Genomic DNA, 25347 nt, shown 5'->3' on the forward strand with positions numbered 1-25347 from the left:
CTTTTTTTAACAGCAATTAATTTTTTCCATAATCTTTTTTAATCCATCGATTGCACTCATTTTTTTTTTTTTATCAATCACTTCTTTTTTTATTGACCACTTCTACATCACCATAACATCACAATTACAAGAGAAAACAAATTCAATATCAACCATAATTAATTCAGGTTTTATTTTTTATTTTTACAGTCATCATTCCTTTTTTTTTTTCTCAATTGTCATTTTCTTTTTCCTTCTCCTATTTTCCATTTGTTGAATGATTTATCTCTCTGTATAATTTTAAAATCTTTATGTTAAGTATAGTTGAATATTTTTTTTTAGAATTATTTCAAATTGGATAAATTAGAAGAATAATGTTGTTTGGAAATTGTGTTTGATAAAAATGAAAAATCTTTATAAAAAAAAGTGAATTGTAACTAATATATTTTATTATAATTTTATTATGATTTTCTTTACGGTTTCAAGGTTCTTCCCAAATCAATGGGAATCAAAAAAATCTTTAACGGTGTAATCTCATTTGACCAACTAATCTTTCTTTAGAATCCATTTTATTTATGTATCATTTGATTGTGTATATATCTAATTTCTTTAAACTCTTATCTTGCAACTTTCATCCTTAATTGAGTCATTTAATCCAATTTTTCTAACAAAAACTATCCATGTTGTTATTTCATTAACCCATAATTTTAATTTTGATTTCACTAATTCTAGATGGGGTAAAATATAGTTTGTAATTTAAACTATAAAAAGTATAAATAAATAACTTGTAACAGTTTAATATACTAAAATAATAATAATTAAATAATGTCTAATTCGAACCTAAGATAAAACTATAGTTTTAAAATAATTTATTATGATTTAGTTCTTATCATGAAAATGTTGTTAAAATTAATGAGTATCTCTTAAGAATTGAACGAAACATGTTTATAAATTACAAAAATTAAATCGTTACATAATAAAAATCTCCTCTTAAATTTTATGGATGATTTTTTATTGTAGAGACTAAATTGTTACAATTTCCTTTAAAGAAATTCAATTGTTGCACATGCTAAATTTTAGATGTTAAATTGTTACCGATTTTAAAATATATAAAGATTAAATAATTAAATACTAAAATTCATTCATAGACTAATAAATACACATGGATGAAAATAGTGTTTTATTAACTTTTTTTTTCCAACAATAACATTGTATTTAATTGCAAGAATATGAAAGAAAAAAAAAAAGAATGAAAAGTTTCAGAAATAGTTATATAGATATAGCATTGTTGAATTTTTTAATTGAAGAACAGAAACTTATTATCTTGAAGGTAGTTTAAAAACAAGCTTAGCTAGAGATGTATACTAAAGTATGAAAACTCCCCTTCTTAACTTACTAAAACAACTTAATGTGATTTTTAATTATTTCCATTTTATATTATAGTTAATATAATCTATTTTTTTAGTGACAAAAAAGAAATTAATACAGTTTTCTTCCTAAGCATACAAAATAGACCAAAAACATCAATTAAGGCCTCTTTATGTATATTATTACAAAATATATAAACACAAACAAATACATAGTAAATGAAAATAAAAGATGTCATAAATATAATTCATGAGAAAATTTATTTCATCAATTAATTTATCTTATCAATTATATATAATACATTTTCACTTTGGGCTACAAAGTGTTTTAAGATATACAAGTGGAAAAAAAAAGTTAGGGATCTGATTGTAAAGTGGTGTTCTTGGGGTGTGGAACAGAATTACCAATAGGGTTTGGTCCAGAATGAACTTCATGCAACATTTTTCTTTGGACAAGAATATAATCATCCTTAAACTATAATTAAAAAACAAAAAGTGAAAAACATTAGGAAATTGAAAAGAAGAAATTAAAAAAAAAAAAGATAAAATTTGATATTTTTCTAATTAAACTTTTTGTAAATATTATTCAAGAAAAAAAGAAAAGAAAAGAAAAAAAGAGATATGCTTACAAGTTGAGGGAGAATAGTAGTAGTTGATGATGATGAGTCTCTTAGAACTCTTGGAATCTGAGAATCTTAACAAGATTAAGCTGCAAATTAGTTGATATAAACAAAAATTTGAGTTGATAAATTAATATTTTAGGGAGAGAGAGATTACCTTGAAGCTTTATTGGTGATGATAATGGAGAAATTAAAGGGAAGAGAAGGGAAAAAGAAAAAGAAAGGATGAGGAAAACTGAAAGAGTTAAGAAATTCCAAAATATTTGGTTCTTCATGAGTGAGAAAATTGCATGCATGTTTGATATTTTGGAATTACTTGGAAGAAGAAAGGGATCAAAACCATTTCTGATTAGTTCTGCTTAGAGAGAGAGAGAGAGAGAACATGGAAACTGCCCATAAAGTTCTTATACATGCTTTAATAATTGGATTTGCAATATCTTATCCCTTTTGCCCAACTCATATATATTATTAATTTAGGAAAATTAAAAAAAAAATTAATCACTTGAACTTATAAACCATGATTAAACTTGCAATTTCACTAAATTATTATTATTATTTCACTCTTCTTCGTGGCTCTCCATTGGTGCAATTTTTTAATCATCAGAACTACGCATTATTCCCTAATCATCATAATTACGCACTGTACGTTCTTTAAATCTTTCTGTTCTATCAACATTCACATTGATTATTCATATTCCTTATGATAGAATAGAAGTAAGAATGTTACGTCTGAATGGTGATTCTTCAAGAAAAAAAGGAATCCCATGACTACTCAGTCTAAAGAAGGAACTCAATTTACCTAAGCTTACGAGTGTTTGCTGATTGAGATGAATGACTTTTTAGATTCAAGCTAATTTTAACGATGGTAAATTTTTTCGACCTAAATAATCTTATTAAAATTGAACCCAACCACGAAACATTGGGTTGGATTGGTTCGAGTTACTCGGATCATTTATTTAAATTTTTATTATAAGAAAAATTTTAATACAAAAAAATTCTATTTAACTATTTTCATATATTGAATTAAAATTAACAACTCAACTTCAATTTATATTATGAAAAATTTCTTTCCAAGTTATTAAAAAATTGGTTTTAGAAGTTGTTAGAGAATGTATTATTTGAAAAAAAAAACATGAAATTGAATAAAACTAAAATAAATACATGTATGTATAACGTTACATAAGTAGAAAAAAAAAATATTACACATTTTAAAATCAGTAATAAGTTTAGATTGGTTTGTGTTATTTTAGGTAAACCCATGAACCAACCTAATCTTGGAGTTTTATGCCCTAAATCTCATGGTTTATAATGTGTAAACAAAATTAATTTATTTAATAAAATAAGAAGTTACTTTATTTGGTATTTAGACTTAACTTAATTCAATAAACTGATTCAAGGTTATTTAATGTAACTTGAATAGTATGTGGTTGACATACAGATGGATGTAATTATAATATAAAAGGTCTGTAGCATATGGATAAGGTTGAGTATCTTATCCTTGCAACACTATGTATACGATTTACTTTTTGTAAGTGTTACAAACGATTTGATCCAATTCATTTGTGTGAATGGAGGTATCATATACAAAGAGTTTGTATATGATGGGATTCGGATCCCGAGCGAAGCGTGTGAACGTCTTACATCCCGCAAATCAATTTTTACATAAACAAAATCAGTGTACTAAAATAGAATATGTGTAGAATAATCATTGAAATAACATGCTTTGGAGAAAAAAAAGAACCATCCTTACCTTTGTAGATTCCCAAGCACCTAGAACGATCCTCTCAATATTCCAACGAAAGACTCCTCCAACGATCTTGAACACAAATGTTTCCTTGAACAATCTTGAACATGACTACGAGAATAACCTTGTTATTCTCAAGAATTCCAATAAAAGAATAGATGGTATCCAATTATTGGAAAAGGGTGAGAAGAAAAAACCTTTGGGAGAGTAGAGAGGATTTCTTTTTGTAGCTCAAGGAAAAATTTGCAAAGTGAATGCTTGCCCAAAAAGGGCCATAACGAAGATTTTATATAGAGAAGGGTCAACCCCCTTCTCTAAGTCATTTTACAATTTTTTCTTGTACACTATTAATTAAATAACACTTAAATAATTAATTAACACATCAATTAAATAACTATTTATACATTAAATCCAATTTAACGTATATATATTTAATTATCATAAACATCTTATGTTTATGTGCAACAACTCTCTATTTATTAATTAATTCTTTGTGAATCTAATTCACTTGAATTGATTATTTGAATCTTATTCAAATGTTTCTTTCCAATTTAATTTAAATTACAGATCACATCCATAATCAATTACAATACAATTTCCTCAAATTGATTTAAACAATTCAAATCATTCTTCTTTAATATCCTTTAGTGAGCTAACAAGGGGACTTGGTTGACTTGTAGATCAGAAGCTCCAACAATATGAGATTAATTGGCTAAACTTATTAACTAAGTTAATCAATATTCGTTTACTATGGGTACACTCCACTAAAGACCCACAATTATACTGTTCTCGCTACAGATATATTTTTGTGTCCACGAATATAGACCAATAACATCAAGTTAGTCCTTCACAAATGTTCGTAACTCCAACTAGGTCAAATTACCGTTTTACCCTTGGATTACCCCTAACTCCTTAAGTAACAATGCTCCTCTAATGAACAACCTGTTTATGGTCCAACCAATAAACAGAAACCCTTCTTGGGCCATTGAAAGGGTAGGGCCCTTTGTTCAAGTCTCGGAGACACCACTTAAGGAAACACTCATCTACTTACCTAGAAGATGGGAAAGAGTGAATTCCATCTTGTATTGTTATGTTCCTAGTTCCCCACTCGATCTTGTCCCAAAAATGGTAGGTTTATTGAGTCGGCGAACAGACAACTCTCACCCATACAAATCAAAGGACAATCTCTCGTGAACAGAAGTTCATAATATACTCAGGATTCATACTAAGTTGCCTAGAGAAAGAGTTAAATAATATGCAGCGGAAGTATCAAGGATCCATAGGCATTCAAATTCACTAATTTTGATAGAAATTAAAGCATGGTTTTCTGAAAAGAGGGTTTTAAGATCATACCTTTAAAGAACTCTCCAAGATCTTGATTGTACAGCAGCAATCTTCACAAAAGATCACCGTGAACCACCTCAAAGTTTTCCCCACTATCCTCTTGGAGCTTTAGACAGAGTTGTGGGACTCAAGAATAGCTTGAATTGATGTAGAACAGTGAAGAACACACAGCAGCCCAAAAGGAAGAATTCTTTCTTCTCACATAGATTTTCTCTCAAAATTTCTGCATTAGTTCTACTCAAATGACTCCAAACTTCTTTATTTATTGTAGATGAACATGCAAAGAAGTGAATTGCATGACTTGCAGCTCATGCTTGGAGTATTAATGGAGAGAAAAAGATGAGGTTTATGTGAGCATAATGAAGATGATAATGGAAATACAACATTTTCCATTTGTGCTTAGCATGCAAAAACCAATTTTCATTTTTCTTTTTAAAATCCCAAAATGATTTCAAAACCATTTTGATTAATAAAACTAAAAAATGATTTTCTAAAATTAATTTCATAAATTAATTTAAAATAATAATTAATTTAATATTAAATATTAAGTTAATTTTTACACAATAATCATCTTCATATATTTAAATCATATTTAAATATATTTTCCTATTCCGTTTAATTTGAATGTTTCAAATTAATTTCTCAAGCTACTTTAAAGCCTATCCATTTACGAGCTAGTAGGGGGACCTCGCGGACCTACAGATCATGGGCTTCAACGATTCGAGATTAATCGGCTAAACTCATTAGTCCAATCTAACTCCCATTCATTAACTAATAGGACACTCCACTATAGCCCATAGTTGAACTCCTCTCACTGTATATATATTATGTCCACTTAATAAGCATAATCGGTAAGTCGATCCTTCACAGGTTGTTCGTAATCATAACTAGGTCAAAAATACCGTTTTACCACTGTGAATACATCTTGTTCCTTAAGTTCCTACTGATCCTTTAATGAACAATTCTGAGTCATAATCTCTATGAATCAAATCCTTTCTCTATCATGAGAAGGCGGGGCCCCGAGTATTCAAGATCTGAAATCAGTACTTAAGAGAACAACCTATCTGCTAACCCTAAATAGGGTAGGAGTGAATTCCATCTTACAAGGCTATGTCCCCAGCTATTCATTTGGTCTTATCCCCAAAATGGTAAGCTTATTGAGCAGTGTTGTTAGACCACTCTCACCTTTTGCAGATCAAAGGATAATCCCGAACAAACAGGAGTTCATAGCTAGCTCAGAATTAAGATCGAGTTAACCTAGGTTATATGATAAATGAAATAGTTAATTTTAACAGTAAACGGTCGTTATAAAGAAAAGTGACTATTTTTGTGGTCCAGTCTATATGAAAACTCATTGCATAGGATGCCCCCACTCACATGTCTCAACATGAACAATTTATGGATCACGTTGTTTGTAGCAACTTACAACTTTTTGTAACAACTATAGAGTGGGCCGCATCCAATAGTATTACCAGGATGAGATACCTAATTTCATCCATATACTTATTAGACTATTTAGGCTATATACTGTCAACTTAATCTTATTTATGTCTCTACATAAAGTTACAACATTTAGACTATAGCCAAGGATGCGTTTATTGGATTTTCATAATAAGATGCAAATCAACAAGTCATTATTATTGATAAAATAGAATGTTTAACACAAACTACGAGTTCTAGGACATTCCCAACACCTAAGTCATCCTAGTGAAATAGAAACCTAACTAGTCAATGGTGTTATATTAGTAGCTATTATTTCGCGTCCAGTCTTATACAAACTCATTGCATATGATACCCCCACTCGCGTGTCACCTACAAGAATGAGTTAAATCATTGCATTTGTATCAAATACAAAATGAGTCGTATTCATAGTGTTACCAGGATAAGGTACCCAACCTTATCCCTATACTATAGACTCTTTAGGCTATATCTTGAACATTGATCCATATATGTCTCCACGTACAGTTCAAGACTCATAAGATAGCCTTGGATATTAGTTTATTGGATTTAGGGTTATTAAGACAAAATAGAAAATAACACAATTATTGAATCAACATCTATAACTCTTTCTTGATGACAGTCAATTAATAACACTTACTATCCACAAGTTTTAGGGCATAAAACCCAACAAACACTCACTTGAACTAAAACTCTAGTCAGTGGATTGTACATGATGTTAGAATCCAAAAAGCGGGATTATGGTAAATAAATACAATAAACTAAGGCATCCATATACCCATGACACATCTCCTACATGCCCTAAATTATACAATGTACATGTCTCGTAGACCTAGATTCTCTAGATGACCCTCGAACACTTTAGTCGAGAGAGTCTTCGTAAATGGACCAGCAATATTGTGCTCTGAGGCAATCTTTGTGACAATCACATCTCCTCGTTGCACAATCTCCGATATCAGGTGATACGTCCTGTCAATATGCTTTCCTCGTTTGTGACTGCTATTCTTTAGAGTTGGCTACTGCCCCACTAATGTCATAGTATAAGGTGATGAGAAAGTCTGTATTTGGAACCACTTCCAAATCGCTTAGAAACTTCCTGAGCCAAACTACTTTCTTTGTTGCTTCACAAGCAACTACATACTTAGCTTCCATAGTAGAATCTGCAATCTATTCTTGCTTGATGTTATGCCATAATATAGTTCCCCCATTCAAGGTAAACATTGATCCTGACATGGATTTCCTAAAATCCTTGTCAGTTTGGAAATCAGAGTCGGTGTATCTTGTCAAGATCAAATCCTTAGCTCCATACACCAGCTTGTAGTCCCTCATTCTTCTAAGATATTTAATAATGTTCTTAACCGCAGTCCAGTGATCTAACCCTGGATTAGACTAGTACCTACTGACTATTCTCACTGCATAACAAATATATGGCCTAGTGTAGAGCATAACATACATTAAGCTGCCCACAGCTGAGGCATAGAGAATACGTCTCATATCCTCAACTTCTTGAGGTGTCTTAGGACACTGTTCCTTAGACAAGTGAACTCAGTGCTTGAAAGGCAATAAACCCTTCTTAGAGTTCTGCATCGAATATCGAGTCAACATTTTGTCAATATAAGTCGAGAGCCAATATAATATTTTTGCGACCCTTAATGATTTGGGTCCCAAGTACATACTACGCCTCTCCCAAATATTTCATTTGGAATTAGACTGCTAGTCATTCCTTAATGTCAGTAAGGTACCCTACATCATTTCCAATGAGTAGGATATCGCCAATATACAGTACTAAGAAATCTACTTTATCGTTGATGATTTTCTTGTAGATACAAGTGAAGAAACTCTTATCAAAGAGTACCTATGAGCGGAAGAAAGATCGTTCCAAATTCATTATGATAGAAATACAGTAATCACAAACATACATACAAGTTATGCATCTACTATCAAATTACAACATGCTTTAAACAAATAAATGCAAAGGACCGATAGACTCACCTTTGAAGAATACTTCTTCTGTCTTTCTTTCGCTCTCGTCAAAATAGCACCTCTCATTGTCGCTGCAACGCCAAGCCAATTGTCTACCAAATCTCGTTGTTGTTCAGCAAACGAACGGACTTCTCCTTGAAGAAGCAATAACTAGGACACCACCACTCAATGACCTTGGTATTCTCAGAGTGAGAATCCAAAAGGTGTGGGCTCTGTTGGATTTGGTAAAGGGAAGAAGGAAAGAACGATCGCCCACAACGACCAAGCAAGTGGAAGAGGTTTGAGTCTATCGTATAAAGTGGTGCTTGATCGTTTAGTAAAAGGTATACGATTGTTTAGTAAATCAGGTTGATCGTTTAGGTAATCCTGCTCTCGCGCGCGATCGCTTAATAAAAGCTACACGATCGTTTAGGAAACTATGCGTGTACACAATCGTTTAGGAAAGCTTGAGCTGTCGTGTAGGCTCTTGCTAGCTAAACGATAGACAATGTACAATTTTTGAAGCAATTATCTGATCATTTTGCAAAATGAAAACTATTTTCATTTTATCCTTTTAGTTATGAAAACTGAATGCAACCTCCCACTTTCATGCACGGTTATGGAGAAAACCACCAACAATTATCTCATAATTGTTTAATTATAAAATAAATAATAATAACTAACTTATCATAGTATATTTATAACCTATAGTTTTAATATCATATCATATGTAACATTTTAACTATAGTCCTTTTCTCCTCTACTAGATATAAATCGAGAGTTTAGGGCATCACCCCAACAATAAGGTTCATAAATGTTTTGATCAAAACCAAAATATTTGATCATTATATCAAATCTAATGTTTCAAGATCTGGATGCCTATTTTAACCCATAAATGGATCGATCTAGTTTGCAAAAAAATTTCTCTTGACCTTGGGCTATGAACACCTCGGGCTAAGACACAAAGATATTCTCTTCAAGATTTCCATTCAAAAAAACAGTTTTGACATCCATTTGTCATATCTCATAGTCATAATATGTGACTATAGACAAGAGAATCCTTATAGACTTAGGCATAGCAACAAAGGTAAAAGTTTCCTCGTAGTCAATCCTTTCCCTCTGAGTATAACCCTCTGCTACAAGTCTAACTTTAAAGGTTTGTACCTTTCCAGCTACATCTCTAGTTTTTGTATAGATCCACTTACACCCTATGGGTTTGACCCCTTTAGATGGATCTACAAGATCCCATATTGAATTGGAGTACATAGACTCCATTTTAAGTTCCATGGCTTTGACCTATTGGTCCTTGTCTACGTCATTCATTGCCTGTTTATAAGACAATGGATCCTCAACACTATCACTTGGTATGAAAATCTAAGTTTTAGTTAAACCCAATAACGATTAGAATGTATCACAATCCTCCCACTGCGTCGAGACACTTTTAACGATTGAAAAGGACGTGACTGACCTGAAGTGATGGCTTCTTCATTAACTCTTGATGAAGGACCACCTGCATTAACAACCCTTGTTGATGCTTCAGTAACTTCACTTAATACTTTTTTCCTACGTGGTTTATGATCTCTCGTGTGGTTTTCCTCTAAAAATGTAGCGCTTTTCGGTATAAACACTTTATTTTCTTGAGGGTCATAGAACAGACCACCTCTCATTTCCTTAGGATAACCAAAAAATTGGCATAATCTTGAACAAAGTTCCAATTTCTTAGGATTTGTCACTAACACATGTGCAAGAAAGCCCAGATTCTGAAGTAAAGTAAATTTGATTTACGCTCCCTCCATAACTCAAAAGGTATTTCAAAAACACTCTTTGAGGGAGCATTGTTCAAGATGTGAACTGCAATCTCTACTGCATACCCTCAAAATAAGTTAGGCAATTGAGCATAGCTCATCATAGAACGAACCATATCTAATAAGGTTTTATTTCTCTCTCTGATACACCATTTTGCTGATGTGTACCAGGTGCTGAAAGTTGGGATTGAATTCTATGTCCTATCATATAGTCTTGGAATTCTAAATCCATATACTTTCCTCCCCGATCAAATTGAAGTGTTTTAATTATTTTACTAATAGGTTTTCAACTTTAGTCTTATACTCTTTGAACTTTTCAAAGGCTTCAGATTTATGTTTCATTAGGTAAAGTAACCATACCTCGAATAATCATCTATAAAAATGAAGTATTCATACCCTCCTCTAGCCTTTACATTCATTGGACCACAAAGATCCAAATGTATGAGCTCTAAGTGCTCTTTGGCTCTATAACATTTTCCACAAAAAGATCTTTTAGTCACTTTTCCTTCAAGACAAGATTCACATGGAGATAACGAATCATCTTCTAACTTGCTTAGAAATTAATTCTTTACTAATCTCCCGATCCTATCGAGATTTATGTGACCTAATCTCAAATATCAAAGATACGTATCATTGTTACATGGAGAAATTTTTTGCCTTTTTATTTGAATATTCACAGTTTTAAACATCTCATGATTTAAAAGTTCTTTTGATTCGGTTGGTCTTAACACATATAAGTTGTCTTCTAGTTTAACTGAACAGATAGTCATATCATTTTTCATAATGAATGCTTCTAGAAGAAAAAGAAATAGTGTACGATTGTTCAATTAAACAGGAAATATAAGCAAGGGTCCTCCTCATTTTAGGAACAATGTATAAGTTTTCTAAAAACAGAAATCTACTTCCAAAAAACAACTTAGCAGCTTCCACTACACAAGCTAAAATGGTGTCTCCTGTTCCAACCTTGATCATCATTTCATCCTCCTCGAGCTATTGGAATAAACTAGTTCCCTATAAAGAAGAATAAACGTGATTTGTGGCTTCTGAATCAAGTATCCAGGCATCATGGTTATTTTCCACTAAACAAGTTTCCAGAACTAGCAAATCATATTTATCTTCTGATGCGTTGGAAAAGGAGAGAAAAATAAATATGCAACTTATGTTATGCCTTGATCTCCATACGTCGATGGTCATGCGTTGGACTAGAAATTATACAATATGCATTTAAGAATGTATGCGATGACCATACGTTCCTGCCACAAGTTTTCTCACTTTCTTGCCAAGTATAACGAGAACGCAAGTTTCTCAAGGTAAACCAAGGTCGAACATAGGGACTTGTAACTCAATGTTTGTGAAGTAATGTGCTTGAGGCAATGAATAAAAGTAAAAAGATAAAAGTAAAGGATTATGCACTACTCCTACTCCTAACTAAACAGATTGAGCAATGGAAGTTTAACTATGAGAATTGATAGAGATGCAGTAGTCGTTAATGCATAATAATGTTCATTATGTTAGGTCACTAAGTAATCTCAACTCGCCACACTAATGCATCGCACCTCTCGGTGACCAGCCACATGTCTATATCTCTATAATGCATGGTTGCGTCAAACATAAGATCGTGCCTATCTCTAGAAACAATGCATATTTTACTTTAGTGTGTTTCACTACCCACCCTCTCAAGCGGTTAGTTGTGGCTAATTAGCTCATAGACAAACATTGCAACAGCCTATAGACAAGCATTGCTACAACCTCAACCAAGCGAAGAGGATTAACTCACTATACTCGCACAACGCACACCTCTCGGTGGGTTGTTACATGCGTCCTATCTCTAGGCTACATGATTGAGTATGCGACCGCCTTTGGTAAATAAATGATGAAGGTAAACAATGATAAAGATGAAGAAGATGAAGAAGATGACGTTGAAGGAATTAAGATATGCATTGATTACAAAATGTATTAATGTCTTAAGCCAAAATATAATACAATACAGAGACAAGAGGAGAAATGGAAGGCTAGATGAAAACAATCTCTTGCTTTTCATCTGAAATGCGTCAAGGCTACTGGTGGCGTCATGGATGGATGATGGAGAAGTTTCTCTCGAGCTCTATCTCTGGCGAAAACTCCGGTCGTCACTCGGAATGGGTTATACAGGTGAAGAATCCTCAAAGAAAATTCCGCCCATGCTCTCATCTATGATCGCAAGCATCTGCCTTAAGGCAGAAGCTCGGATGCTTTGAAGTGAAGGTCCAAGGTGCTATTTATAGAGTTTAAACGCCGACAACATTCATGATTGCGTTCTGCCTCACTGCTACCTTTTTCGTGGTATGGGCAATGTCAACATCATCTTATCTTGTTGATACTCCCAAGGTATGCATTCATGCTTGTTTCTCTTGAGGTGCCAACACATTCCATCTATCTTGCGAGCAGACTTTTATCACGATTATCACTCTGTGGACGCAACATTCCATACGGCGAACTAATCTTTATGACAATCAACTCATGCGGTCAACCTTACGGTAGTTTGGGACCGATGCATGTGATCAATTCCTGTAATATCTACAAAAATTGACATTTTGACTCGGAATAACGCATGGTATAGGGTTAGTAAGAATTTTTTGTGCTAATTGATGCAAGCTCACTTTTCACATAAATTCTTAGTATTATCAACGCATATTCTGCTTATTAGCCCTCATAATTCTAAGTAAAAGGCTACAATAGCTTGTATTTCTACGAGCTATCATCTTCCTTCTCTTTCTTCTTCTCGGCAAGGTACTTGGGACAATTGCGTTTCCAGTGACCATCCATATTGAAAATGAAGCATTGCCCTTGCCCTTACTCTTGCCCTTCCCAGTAGCGAGAGTCTTCCCCTTCCCTCTTTTTTTTTTTTTTTTTTTTTTTCTGGATCTTCTTAGAAACAAAGGATGAAGAGATAGACTTAATTCCTAAGGATGAACCCTTATAGAACTTTTTGGAATGGGCACATTTGTCTCTCCTTCTACTGGTCCCTTACATTTTATAAGGGACTCATAAGTTTGTAACTCATTAAGAAGAGTAGTCATAATGTACTGTATTTTATTCATAACCACATTGCTGCGAAATTGAAGAAAACTCTTTGAAAGAGATTCTAAAATAAAGGACACCTAACTCTGCTCGTCGATGATCACTTTGTTCATTTCGACAACATTTAACTAGACCATCAGGTCAAGAACATGTTCTCTCACTAACTGGCCTTCTTTCATGCGTGCATTGAAATGTACTTGAGGGCTTCGTGTCGGATCTGAATAGATAGTTGTCCAAACATCTGTTGGAAGGACTCCATAATCTGACGCATAGGCATCATGGCCTCATGCTTCTTGGTAAGAACGTCAGATAGACTTGTCAAGACGTAGACTCGGGTCTTGTCATTGGCTTTCGTCCAACGGTCATATGCATCATTCAATGCTTGGGATGCATTGTGAGCGGGAACTGAAAGAAATTCCTCCGTCAAGACGAACCGAAAATCATCAACAATCAAAATCGTATTTAGGTTAGATTTCCATGTCGTATAGTTTTCACTGGTTAATTTTTCATTTTTAAGCAAAGAAATGATTGTGGAAGACATGTTGAAACAAATGACAATCAATTAACCATATTAGTTATATTTTTCTTAACCCATTACATAATTATCTAATCAATTTAGAAAAAATACATGTAATCATCGAACCCTAATTAAACTATTGATTTTAGTTTCTGCAACGATACTTCAAAGGATTAAAGCAACAACTACCAAAGGGTGATCAGCCACTCCTCCCCTGAATTAAGACAATCTCAGTAAATCACTAATACCAGAATAACTTTTATTCCTATAGTTTTTAGCTACCGTTATTTTCGATCGAGGATTTTTTAACTAGCTTAATTCGTCCTGTAAGTGTGACCCTTCCATTTTCGAATTCCAGAGGTATGCTTCAATATTCTACCGAAAGGAAAAATAACTGTTGAAGATTAACCTAAGAAACCCTATCCATTGTTGGAGTTTGCATTGTTCCGACTCTTATGATCAGGATCTCCGAAGGGATGGTCACTCTAGGAAAACACACAGGCAGACCATAGGAATCTCACGGTGCAACCTAATGGAGGAAACCATAGGATATGTTGACATGCATCCCTCTCCCACTTACTACGAACACTTTCCCTATTCACCTTGTTATTAATTCACGCAAACACTTTTCAAAGAGAGGTCACGCCCAGGGAGACACGAAGCCGAGCATGGATCTTACAGTGTGAACTCTTAAGGACGTGAGAGCTAAAGCTTGATATATCACATATACCAATTTCATTCCACTAAAGTAATCTAATATTTTTAGGGTTTTATTATACTAATTTCCTCACAAGACCATGGCATAGGCTTTGTTGTTTGTTAACAACAAATCCTTAGAAAGTTCTGTCCTCTGATTCCGTCAAAAGAAGCATTCAATTCCATTAAGAATTGAATCACTTTGTTCAAGTTTTTCATAGCAGCACGTTCCTTTGTTATACCACAACTGCAAGAACAGTAAAGTATAGGCGCTAGAGATTCTTGTGTAATAGGTGACCATAGTTTAATCACCTTGTCTCATAGAGTTGATTTCTTGTTGGATCTAGAACTTGCAAGCCCTTTATCCTCGCCAGGCCCTTTATCCTCACCATATCTCTCCTCAAGCTCTTTTCATAATTCATTTGAGTTGTTGGTGTAGAGAAAGTCGTCTCATATGTCCTTTGAAATGGAACTTTAGAGTCAGGCCATGACCACGCAATCTTGCTTTTGTCATGAATCAAAATCTGCAGCATGTTCAACAGGTTTTTCCTTTTAACCATTGCCAAAATCGAATTTGTTCTTGGCTGCCAAAGCAATTTCCATTACTCTCTTCCATGTTAAGAAGTTATTTCCATTGAACACATTGTTGGCAATAGATATGTTGGTTTGTGTCTGGTGTGTTTCTTCAATTTTTTGTGATTTCAACCATGATGGGTTAAATAGTGTTGAGAACAGAAATGAATAGTTTTAGAGCAAGATTGCTTTAATAACATGAAAAATATTAAGTTAGGATTTCAATCAAAGTATATTTTCACGATAGATCATTATAAATTTTAAAAGATGGTTTATTATAAAACAATAGAAACTTAAAAGAATGAAAAAAAATAAACTGCTATCCAAAGATGAGAAAAAATGGAGGCCTAACCAGACCTTCCTACTATCGAAGATTGGGATAACGTTAAAGTATCGGTAGAATTCTTGAAGACTTTCTTAGAGAGTGCGTTAAAGTTTTCTGCATCTTTTATCTTTACCTGTAACTTCAAATATAGTTTTTCATGCCATGTATTTGGTCCAAGAAATAACTCGTGAATATCCAGTGTTAGAGAATTCACTATTGAGTCAGATGGCAACAAGTGAAGTTGACTAATTTTACAGCTTGGAGGTAGAATGAAAGGTTTCTTGGCCCTTTATAATCTTGTATTGAGAATGTCAGCCATTGGCTACCTCCCACTACTTTTGTTAGTCATTGACTGCTTGTTGCTACTTTGAAAACATCTAGATATTCTTTTCATTACTGCAAAATAGCTTAATCTACTCGCTTTTGAAGCTTCACACTAACATAAACACTATTCTTCGTAGCTCCTGGAGAAACTGCATTTACGCGTATGCTTATTCATATTCTTTATGAATTATAATAGAATAGAAGCAATTAGAAGGCATCCATGACTTCAATACTCAGTCTAAAACAGGTATTCAATTCACTTAGGATGCCTCTCATTTCACTTTTATTCAACCAGATCATTTTAAAACAAAGGATAACAATAGCTTGGAGCAATCCGATAGAATTTATCATACAAACATAATCATGTCGTAATGTTTATCCTTAATTAGAGTGATTTACAGCCAAAACCAACATAGTTCAACTACTTAAATCCTTAATATAAGATTAAATGTTTGATTCGCTAGATAAAAAAAAATAACCCTAAAATCCCCTTAAAAATGCTTACTATTGGACTATTTGATAACAAAAAGAATTCATTATAAATAAAATATGATTATTAAAAATAAAAACGACAAACAAATATTTGAGTATGTTTGGATTTGATTTTAATAAAGTTACGACAGTTTCTTTAAATCTGTGTTCTAACGATGATAAGAATGAATTTAAAATCTATACTATACAATCAAATCAACATTAACTCGTGAGTCCAAGTTAATCCATAAAAATCAATATGTAGTATCAATCATGAGTTTTACTAGGTCGAAATTATAGTTTGGAAAATTGACAAAGTTTAAATACTATTTTAGTTCTTGTAATTTTAGTTTGGTTCGCTTTTTACATTTGATTCAATTTAGCCCCTTTCAAATATCAATAGATCCTTGTACTCTATGAAAGTAATCAATTTGGTCCTTTAATTTTCATTTTTAGCTCGTTTTTCTTCTAAAATTTATGTTAAAAATTTGAAATAAACATTATAAAAGTTCGAAAACCAGATAAATCAATTTTAAAACTACAAGACTAAAATAGTATTTAAACCAATGAATAGACTGGATAGTGTTGAAAATAGGGTTTTTACCCTAGGGGTATTTTTGTAATTGCTTCTAACCCTAGGGTTCTCTACAAGTCTATTTATTCACCCTGTTCTCATGTATTCAGTGTATTAGTTTATAATAATAATTAGAAAAGATCTGTACCATGGTTTTTCTCCCTGGTCTAGGGTTGCACATAAATTTGTGTTTTTTCTCTGTTATTATTTTCATCATGGTATCAAAGTAAAGGGATGAAATCCTAGCTATTATGGAAAGAAAACCATCCACAATCGCCTTCCGCTGGTGGATCTTCAAGTTTTTGATATGCAAACCGCTATTAGGGTTATGGTTAAGGAGTGTTTTCAAGCTGCCCTACCAGACTTAATCTCCACTGTCCGATTGCAGGCAACCAATTCTTCAGGAAAACCATCCGGTTGCAACAGGATCACAGTCGTCGATCAGGAACAGCCCAAGAACGTCGACGAACAGAGGCTTTCCGACGTGCAGGCGACCAACGAACTTCTGATCGCTCCTCCTCGGCTATCTGAGTTTTTGGTCGCCGATTATAGGGTTTCTAACCCTTGAAAATCTCAGATCGGCGAACCCTTCAGATCGATGAAGCAGCGCCGCCTAGGGTTTCATCTTCTGTCGAACCCACCTTTCCGGTGTACACCCAAGGAGTCACGACAGGCCCGGTGAGTTATTCCGTTCGGCAAGGAGAGCAAAATCTCTCCGATTCTGTTCTCGGTTCGTTTGACCAGAGGGATGAGAGATTTTTCGGCAACCATCTTGAGCAGCGCAGCCGACCGGGGCCTTCTCATCTACCGACGATCTCTCAACCGGCTACCAGTGCCCCTCCAGCGACCATGGCGACTCAGTTTCCAGCCGGTTGTAGTTCGGTTCATTACTCCGATGATGTGAGACATCGGTTGGCCTTTTTGCATCAACAGATTTCAGATACAATGCTTGGCACAAATCGTCTGATTTCCGATGTACCCCTCCGTGTCTTCAGCTGTGTCGCTTTTGTCCACTCTCATGGTCCAAATCGCATAAAATTTCACCTTCGTGCTAAAAAATGTGTCTTTGTTGGATATCCCCTTCATCAACGTGGATATAAATGCTATCATCCGTCCTCTAGAAAATATTGTCTCCATGGATATTACCTTTGTTGAAGACCAACCTTTCTTTCCCGTTAGTCATCTTCAGGGGGAGAGTCCAAGTGAAGAGCCTAGTTGGTCCACCTATGCTATTCCCTTAGGGGATTCTACTCTGATCCCTTCCACTAGTTCTGAAAGAGCCTGCCCTGTTCTCCCTACCAGCCAGCTTCCTTGGATAACCTACTATAGGAAGAATCGTTGAAAGGAAGAATTGCCACCTGTTAATCCGTCGGCTCCGGTCCAGGAATCAGAACCGGCATCTAGTTCAGGTACGTGTATTCCTGAAACTAATGAAGTTGATATATGTATGGAGACTGACAAGTGCAGGGACGAAAAGGATGAAGGAGGTAGAAATGGCCATACCGAATATGTGACAGATGAAGAAACAACTGAAAGAGAGAATAATAAAGGGAAAAGCCCTGTTGTTGACAAAGAAATGGAAGATAAAACTCCTGTTGTTGACAAAGGAGTGGAAGATATTACTAAAAATCTCGAGTTACAGGTGACCAGTCATGCTGAGAAACCGAGAGAAGTGGAAAATCGTGATGCCTCTCTCGACCTTCAGATAGCACTAAGGAAAGGTACTCGCTCATGTGCAAAGTACTCTATGCACAGCTACTTGACGTATAATAACTTTTCTTCCGAGTTTAAAGCACTAGCTTGGACACCATAATAATTCCAAGCAATATCCATGAAGCCATGGAGAACTCTGAATGGAAATCGGTTGTTATGGAAGAAATGAGGGTGCTTGAGAAAAATGGCACATGGGAACAGGTGCCTTTACCAGAAGGACACAAGACAGTTGGTTGCAAATGGGTTTTCACTTTAAAATACAAATCAGATGGGACGATTGATCGGTATAAGGCCAGACTTGTTGCTAAAGGTTTTACCCAGACTTACGGAGTTGATTATTCTGAAACATTCTCTTCTGTAGCTAAACTCAATACTATTCGTGTGTTGTTGTCAATTGTTGTTAACAAAGATTGGCCACTGTATCAATTTGACGTTAAAAATGTGTTCCTTAATGGTGAACTTGAAGAAGGGGTCTATATGAGCCCGCATCCTGGATTTGAAAGTCAGTTCAAGCACAAGGTTTGCAGACGGAAGAAATCCTTATATGGACTAAAACAATCCCCAAGGGCGTGGTTCGATAAGTTTACTACATTTGTTAAAGCACAAGGGTACAACCAAGGGCACTCAGATTATACACTATTTACGAAACGATCTGATTCCGGGAAGGTTGCTGTTCTCATAGTGTATGTTGATGATATTGTTTTGTCCGGTGATGATGAGAGTGAAATTATGAGGCTTAAAATGAGAATGGCCAAAGAATTTGAAATTAAAGACCTTGGTAAGCTGAGATACTTCCTGGGAATGGAGGTAGCTCGATCAAGAGAAGGTATTTCAGTCTCGCAAAGAAAATATACACTTGATTTACTCAAAGAGACAGGAATGATTGGCTGTAAACCTGTTGACACACCTGTGGAGTATAATGCAAAACTTGGTGTTACAAACAACGGGGTTCCTGTGAGCAGAGGTTGGTTGGAAAGCTGATCTACCTATCCCATACCAGACCAGACATTTCATATGCAGTAAGCGTTGTGAGCCAGTTTATGCAAGCTCCGTATGAGGAACATATGAATGCAGTTGAGCGTATCCTTCAATCTGTCTCTTATACACATCTAGATGTGTATAAGAGACAGTACTAGAGGTTGGTTGGAAAGCTGATCTACCTATCCCATACCAGACCAGATATTTCATATGCAGTAAGCGTTGTGAGCCAGTTTATGCAAACTCCGTATAAGGAACATATGAATGCAGTTGAGCGTATCCTTCAATATTTGAAGGGAACCCCCGGTAAGGGCTTAATGTTTAAAAAATATGGGAAAAGAACGATTGAAGCCTATACAGATTCCGATTGGGTAGGCTCTGTTATTGATAGAAAGTCAACTTCTGGATATTGTACCTTTGTCTGGGGTAATCTTGTCACTTGGCGAAGTAAGAAACAGGGAGTAGTGGCGAGGAGTAGTGCTGAAGCTGAGTACAGGACAATGAATTTGGGAATATGTGAAGAAATCTGGTTAAATAAGGTGTTGACTGATCTTTACCAAGACAGGGAGCTTCCAATGAAGTTGTTCTGTGATAATAAAGCTGCAATAAACATTGCGAACAACCCAATTCAGCATGACAGAACCAAACATGTAGAGATCGACCGACACTTCATTAAAGAAAGACTGGATAACGAGAGCATTTGTATTCCCTATATTCCGTCTAATCAACAAGTGGCAGATGTTCTCACCAAAGGGCTGCTTAGACCAAATTTTGACCATTGTCTCAGCATGTTGGGTCTTATCAACTTTTATGCACCAACTTGAGGGGGAGTGTTGAAAATAGGGTTTTTACCCTAGGAGTATTTTTGTAATTGTCTCTAACCCTAGGGTTCTCTACAAGTCTATTTATTCACCCTGTTCTCATGTATTCAATGTATTAGTTTATAATAATAATAGAAAAGATCTGTATCGTGGTTTTTCTCCCTGGTCTAGGGTTTCCACGTAAATTTTGTGTTTTTTCTCTATTATTATTTTCATCAGATAGAATAAAGGAACTCATGTATCAAACATAGACTTGATTTTTAATCTGAAATACAAAATTCTCATCCATATGCCAAAATGCCTCCTAAACTTTTGGAGTCGCAAGAAGGATATCTGGTTGATGAATGTTGGTGAAAGTGAACAATAAGAAATTTTCATTTGTGTAGTTTTTACATCTTGCTGCTTCCTTAACAGATGTGCAAAGCCCCCAAAGGAAAAAAGAATTAGAAAAAGCTGAAGGATCAATTGGTCTGGCCAAGAACATACTCTTATCAAATAACGCAAAAGTTGAAAAAGCTTTGTAGATTATTTATTCACGATAATAAAGTTACATGTCCATTAAAAATAAAAAATATACCCTCAAACAGACTCAAGGAGATTCAGCACTGATTCCCTATCAGGCATGCTGGGAATGGCTCCCTTCACTTGAACACAAAGTGAAGCTGCAGCAGCTGTTCAAAGTAAGAAGAAATATCAATCAATTGACATGAAACAAACTTCATTTCTAAGCCGATAAACAGCATGCTGCTTGTCATCTACCGATACAGTCTAATTTTATTGGATCAAGAGTATCATAATGTAAGACACTGATTCCTTATCCCCACCCACCAATAGTGATGATGTTATAAGATAGAGAATGTGTAGAAGGCGTACCAGCAAATTTCAGGCATTCCTCCTTCGACTTTCCTTCAACGAGTGCCACAGCAAAAGATGCGGTGAAAGTATCGCCAGCTCCAGTAGTATCAAGTACTTTTGCGGCTGATATAATGGGTTGCCTGATTGGTTTTTCCCCTTGTTTAAAAAAGGCAGATCCTTTGGCCCCAAGTTTTACAAGAACTTGCTTGACACCCTGAAATCAAGCATTTAGCAAAGTTAAGAGATGGAAAATACACTTGAGATCTGATCATGATCTCTGACGATGGATTAATTCCATAGATCAAATCCATGAAAAACAGCCTAAACACTAAGTCCATGATATTATAAATTACCAGCAATTCGTTAAGACTAGAAAAACAAATTTAAATTTAAAATAGAGAGAATTCATCTGAGACAAAAACAATGATATCAAGGAAAGCTTTCTCCAATGTATGGGTGACTCACCATTTTATAGCATTTTTCTACAGCTTGTCCAATTTGTTCAAAACTTTCAGTTGGGCATCCTGTCAGGCGACTTAGCTCGCTTTCATTTGGACTAAAAATATCAACATGGTCAAGCAGTTCTTGTGGGATAGGAGCGTCGACTCCTCCAGCATCCAAAATAACTGGAACTCCAGCACTCCTGGCAGCCTGCAGCCATTATTTCTAGTCAGATCAATTTTTTTTTATAGATAAGAAACAATTTTATTGATGAATGAAATAATTCAAAAGTTTGAGCTAATATGGCGAGGCCCAAGGACTTGGAGCACATCTTTTGTTATTTCCACTGCTTGAAGTAAGATAATATGAAACATTATTTTAAGCAAAAGACTGAGAATTTTTTGCATTAGAATAGCTCCAACTGCAACCATGGAATTTTGATCCTAAAACAGACAAATTGTTCTTGGGCATGCAACAACGGGAAAATAATAATAATAATACCAATAATAATAGTACAGGGAGCAGGAGGTCAAAATCATGCAGAGGGAGACCTGTTTTTTTTTTTTTTTCCCCAAGGCCCAACTAAGACCCTTACACCTTACTTTACATTGACGAAAACATCAATAACGATCAAAATTCCAAGGACTCAAGGGAATGGATGCAATTGTTGTCAATTGAAACTTAATATTTTTCAATGGATATGCCCTTCTCATTTTTTATGAATGTGACAGAATTGGCTCAAATTTAGAACTATCAGTAAAGTTCACCTTTAAGTTTTAAATAAACAAAGTAGTTAAGTGTGAGAATTCTGAATGACAAGATAAATTATTCACAGATCATGAAGCAAAAAACCTTTGTTAAGCTAGTTTTATATCATTAAAGTTGAACTTTAACAGCTCTAAATAAAGAAGATAGATACTTCAGATAAGTTCAAGACTAATGTCTCTTTGACCCTCTATTCTAAATCCTGGACAGTTTAAACCCACTTCTATAAACACTTTGAAATCGTTTTAATCACAGGTGGTCTTAAGCTTTCAGTTACCAGAGAATCAAAAACTTATAAAAAATCAAATTCTTACAACTGTCAATGTACTTGACTTCAAAACTAACTGATTTTGCTCTAACACAACATTCTCAACTATTAGAGTAATGCAGAATCAGACCAATAGTTAATCATAAGATAATGTAACTGTAGAATTAACAAGTTAACGCAGAAAGAAAAACAATATTCAATCCAATACCTGACCTTTGCAACTTGGATATTGACTGAATCAGGAATCTCCCTCTGAAGCAGAACGATCCCAGCATTTCTTATAACCTCCAAATCACTGTCAGACAACGCGTCAGGCCAACAATTCATATTAGCACCACCAACAATGATGATAGAATTCTGCCCACCAGACTGCAGCATCACCACCGCGTGCCCCGTCGGCGCTGCCGCCACGGTAGTTAAATGATCAAGCCGGACGCCACCGTCCTCAAGCGCCGCCGTGATCAACTTCCCATGAGCATCCTTACCAACCTGCCCCACAAAGTAAGTTGGGTACTCGAGCTTGCCACCGCAGCAGGCCTGATTGGCCCCCTTGCCGCCGGCCAGAGTCTGGCCACTCCTGGCGGAGATAGTCTCTCCCTCCTCCGGCAGCCGGTCGATTTCCACGTAGATGTCAGCATTGGCCGAGCCGACGACGACCAACGGCGGTGGCCCGGCGGGGGTCACTGGGGTTGGGGATTTGGATGAATCGATGGAGAAACGCGGAACTGGGGGTCTAGAAATTGTTGGGTTTTGCGGATTTGTGAATTGAAGACGTGGGGAAGGGATTTTGGTGGACTTCATTGGTAGTCTGAGGAAGTTTTCCGGCAATGGAGAACGTGAAATTGCCTTCATGATTTCGTCGGAGAAGAAGGAGTGAAGTTGAAATTGAGAAGAGATCAAATTTGACGCCCTTTTCCCTTAGTCGCTCAAATCTCCGGTTCCGATGCTACAGCTCAGTTTTGGCGTTTGTTCATCGTTTTTTCTCTCTTTTTTTCTTCGAGACACATGGTTTCTTATTGTTATTTCTTGGTTCAATAGCTTTGTATCACACTCCCAACCTGAGTTCCATTTTAATTTTTTAAGTTTGTTCTAAAGTAAATTTTGAGGCTTTTTGCCCTCAAATTTATGGACAAAAAGAAAATTGTGTGTTTGTGTAAACAAATCTATTGAAACCAAATTTGTAATTGTTTGGAAAAAAAAAAATAGAAAGAGCAAAAAAAAAAATACATTTATTCAAAACGAGCATAACTCAACTAGCAATACATATGCATTGCAAATAATATATCTATGGTTAAAATCCTCTACCTCTATTATACTAGAAAATTTTTTCTCAAAATTCATCAAATACAAAAAAACAAAGAATCTTTTAACTAATCACAACAAATAGACTAGTTCGAAAACCAATGGATATATTTTTAAATAAAGTATTAACAATTTTCGTCTAAATATTTTAATAATAAGTGTACTTCTAAACTTTGAAAGGTACTAATAAAATTTTTGAAATTTTAAAATATGGTTATGAACTTTCTTGTTTTTAAGTTTAAGGATATTATTAGATTGATTTTGATCACGATTATTTAGGCATTTTGTAAACATAATCTAATTTTTTATCACTATCGTTTAGGGTCAAACGGTAACGGTAATGGTAACAGTTTGTGATAGATTCATAATTCTCATAGTGTAATAATAACCGTATCTATAATGGTAACGGTATCGGTTATTGGGTCGCATGTAATTTCCAAACGAAATCGGATCGATCATCCTTCGCTCCTCAATCAGGTTGGGTTTGTTTATTATCGATTTGGTTGTGGGCCCCACATTCATTACGATTATAAAATATTGATAAACAACAACAAACATAATTAAATAGAACTCACTTATATATTACCATTCATGGATTATGTTTCCTAAAATAAATATGGTCTTTTTAACTTTAAAAATTCCTTTTTTGAGTTTCTAAATTATAGGTTATATATTTTAGAACATTTCTATAAAGTAGCAGACAAAAAAGAAAAAAAAATACTCACCTAGGCTGAATAGCATTTATAAGCTAAAATTTCAAAACTTAAAATAAAATAATTATCATGCAAATTAATTCATTTTAATATGAATAAACAACAAATTGAGTTATGACTATTCCATAAGTTTAAACTAAGTCATGTTGACCTCATTGTAAATATAATCTATCAATACTAATTTAAAAATTTGACCCCATTTGATTACATTTGTTTAAGAATTCTTTTAATATTATAGAAGTACCATACCCCTTATTGATACTATAAATTTATTTTTATAAATATTTATGGACCTCATATTAATGTCAGTTGATCTCACTGTATTTAAAATATGTTGACATGACACATAACAAGTTAAGGTAATATGAAAAAATGTCTATACTAGCATACTATAGAAAATTTTCCCACGTTTGTTGTTGTTTACCATTCCATTGTCCTATAATTATAATTATTACGTGTGGGAATACCTTTTCTTTTTTACTAACTCTTCATCATTTGCCCTTTTACTTGTTCTTTGAAAAGTAAATAACCGATAATATTTTAGATTCTTTTTGCATGGAGGCTTATCATAATGTTTTACATTAGCAAAGGTAGCCTAACATTACAAACAATATATATGTATATAAATATTAAAATAAAAAACGATAATTCCCACCAAGGGGATTTGAATTT

At 34.6% G+C, this 25347-nt stretch overlaps 2 protein-coding genes across 2 annotated transcripts; both read right to left on the bottom strand.

Annotated features, from left to right (window-relative positions):
- Positions 1 to 1580: 1580 nt before the first annotated feature.
- LOC120070632 lies at positions 1581 to 2321 on the bottom strand. Its single transcript, XM_039022491.1, has 3 exons — positions 2124 to 2321; positions 1976 to 2040; positions 1581 to 1821 (listed from the first exon to the last, which is right to left on the bottom strand). The coding sequence occupies exons 1-3, from the start codon at positions 2260 to 2262 to the stop codon at positions 1702 to 1704; spliced, it is 324 nt and encodes a 107-aa protein (XP_038878419.1). The 5' UTR covers positions 2263 to 2321; the 3' UTR covers positions 1581 to 1701.
- Positions 2322 to 20688: 18367 nt separating this feature from the next.
- LOC120070789 (ribokinase) lies at positions 20689 to 23721 on the bottom strand. Its single transcript, XM_039022676.1, has 4 exons — positions 22874 to 23721; positions 21652 to 21837; positions 21205 to 21400; positions 20689 to 21002 (listed from the first exon to the last, which is right to left on the bottom strand). Exons 1-4 carry the CDS (start codon positions 23510 to 23512, stop codon positions 20911 to 20913), a joined length of 1113 nt encoding a protein of 370 aa, XP_038878604.1. The 5' UTR covers positions 23513 to 23721; the 3' UTR covers positions 20689 to 20910.
- Between the last annotated feature and the right edge of the window lie 1626 nt (positions 23722 to 25347).

Source organism: Benincasa hispida, chromosome 1, assembly GCF_009727055.1.
Source record: "Benincasa hispida cultivar B227 chromosome 1, ASM972705v1, whole genome shotgun sequence".
Classification (NCBI taxonomy): domain Eukaryota; kingdom Viridiplantae; phylum Streptophyta; class Magnoliopsida; order Cucurbitales; family Cucurbitaceae; genus Benincasa; species Benincasa hispida.

Coding starts and splice junctions, on each gene's coding strand:
- LOC120070632 (XM_039022491.1), bottom strand. CDS start 2,262: ATGCATGCAATTTTCTCACTCATGAAGAACCAAATATTTTGGAATTTC. Junction 2,041..2,123: donor ATCACCAATAAAGCTTCAAG/GTAATCTCTCTC, acceptor AATCTTGTTAAG/ATTCTCAGATTCCAAGAGTT. Junction 1,822..1,975: donor CTACTATTCTCCCTCAACTT/GTAAGCATATCT, acceptor TTTTAATTATAG/TTTAAGGATGATTATATTCT.
- LOC120070789 (XM_039022676.1), bottom strand. CDS start 23,512: ATGAAGGCAATTTCACGTTCTCCATTGCCGGAAAACTTCCTCAGACTA. Junction 21,838..22,873: donor TCAATATCCAAGTTGCAAAG/GTCAGGTATTGG, acceptor TAATGGCTGCAG/GCTGCCAGGAGTGCTGGAGT. Junction 21,003..21,204: donor GGAATGCCTGAAATTTGCTG/GTACGCCTTCTA, acceptor TACTTTGAACAG/CTGCTGCAGCTTCACTTTGT.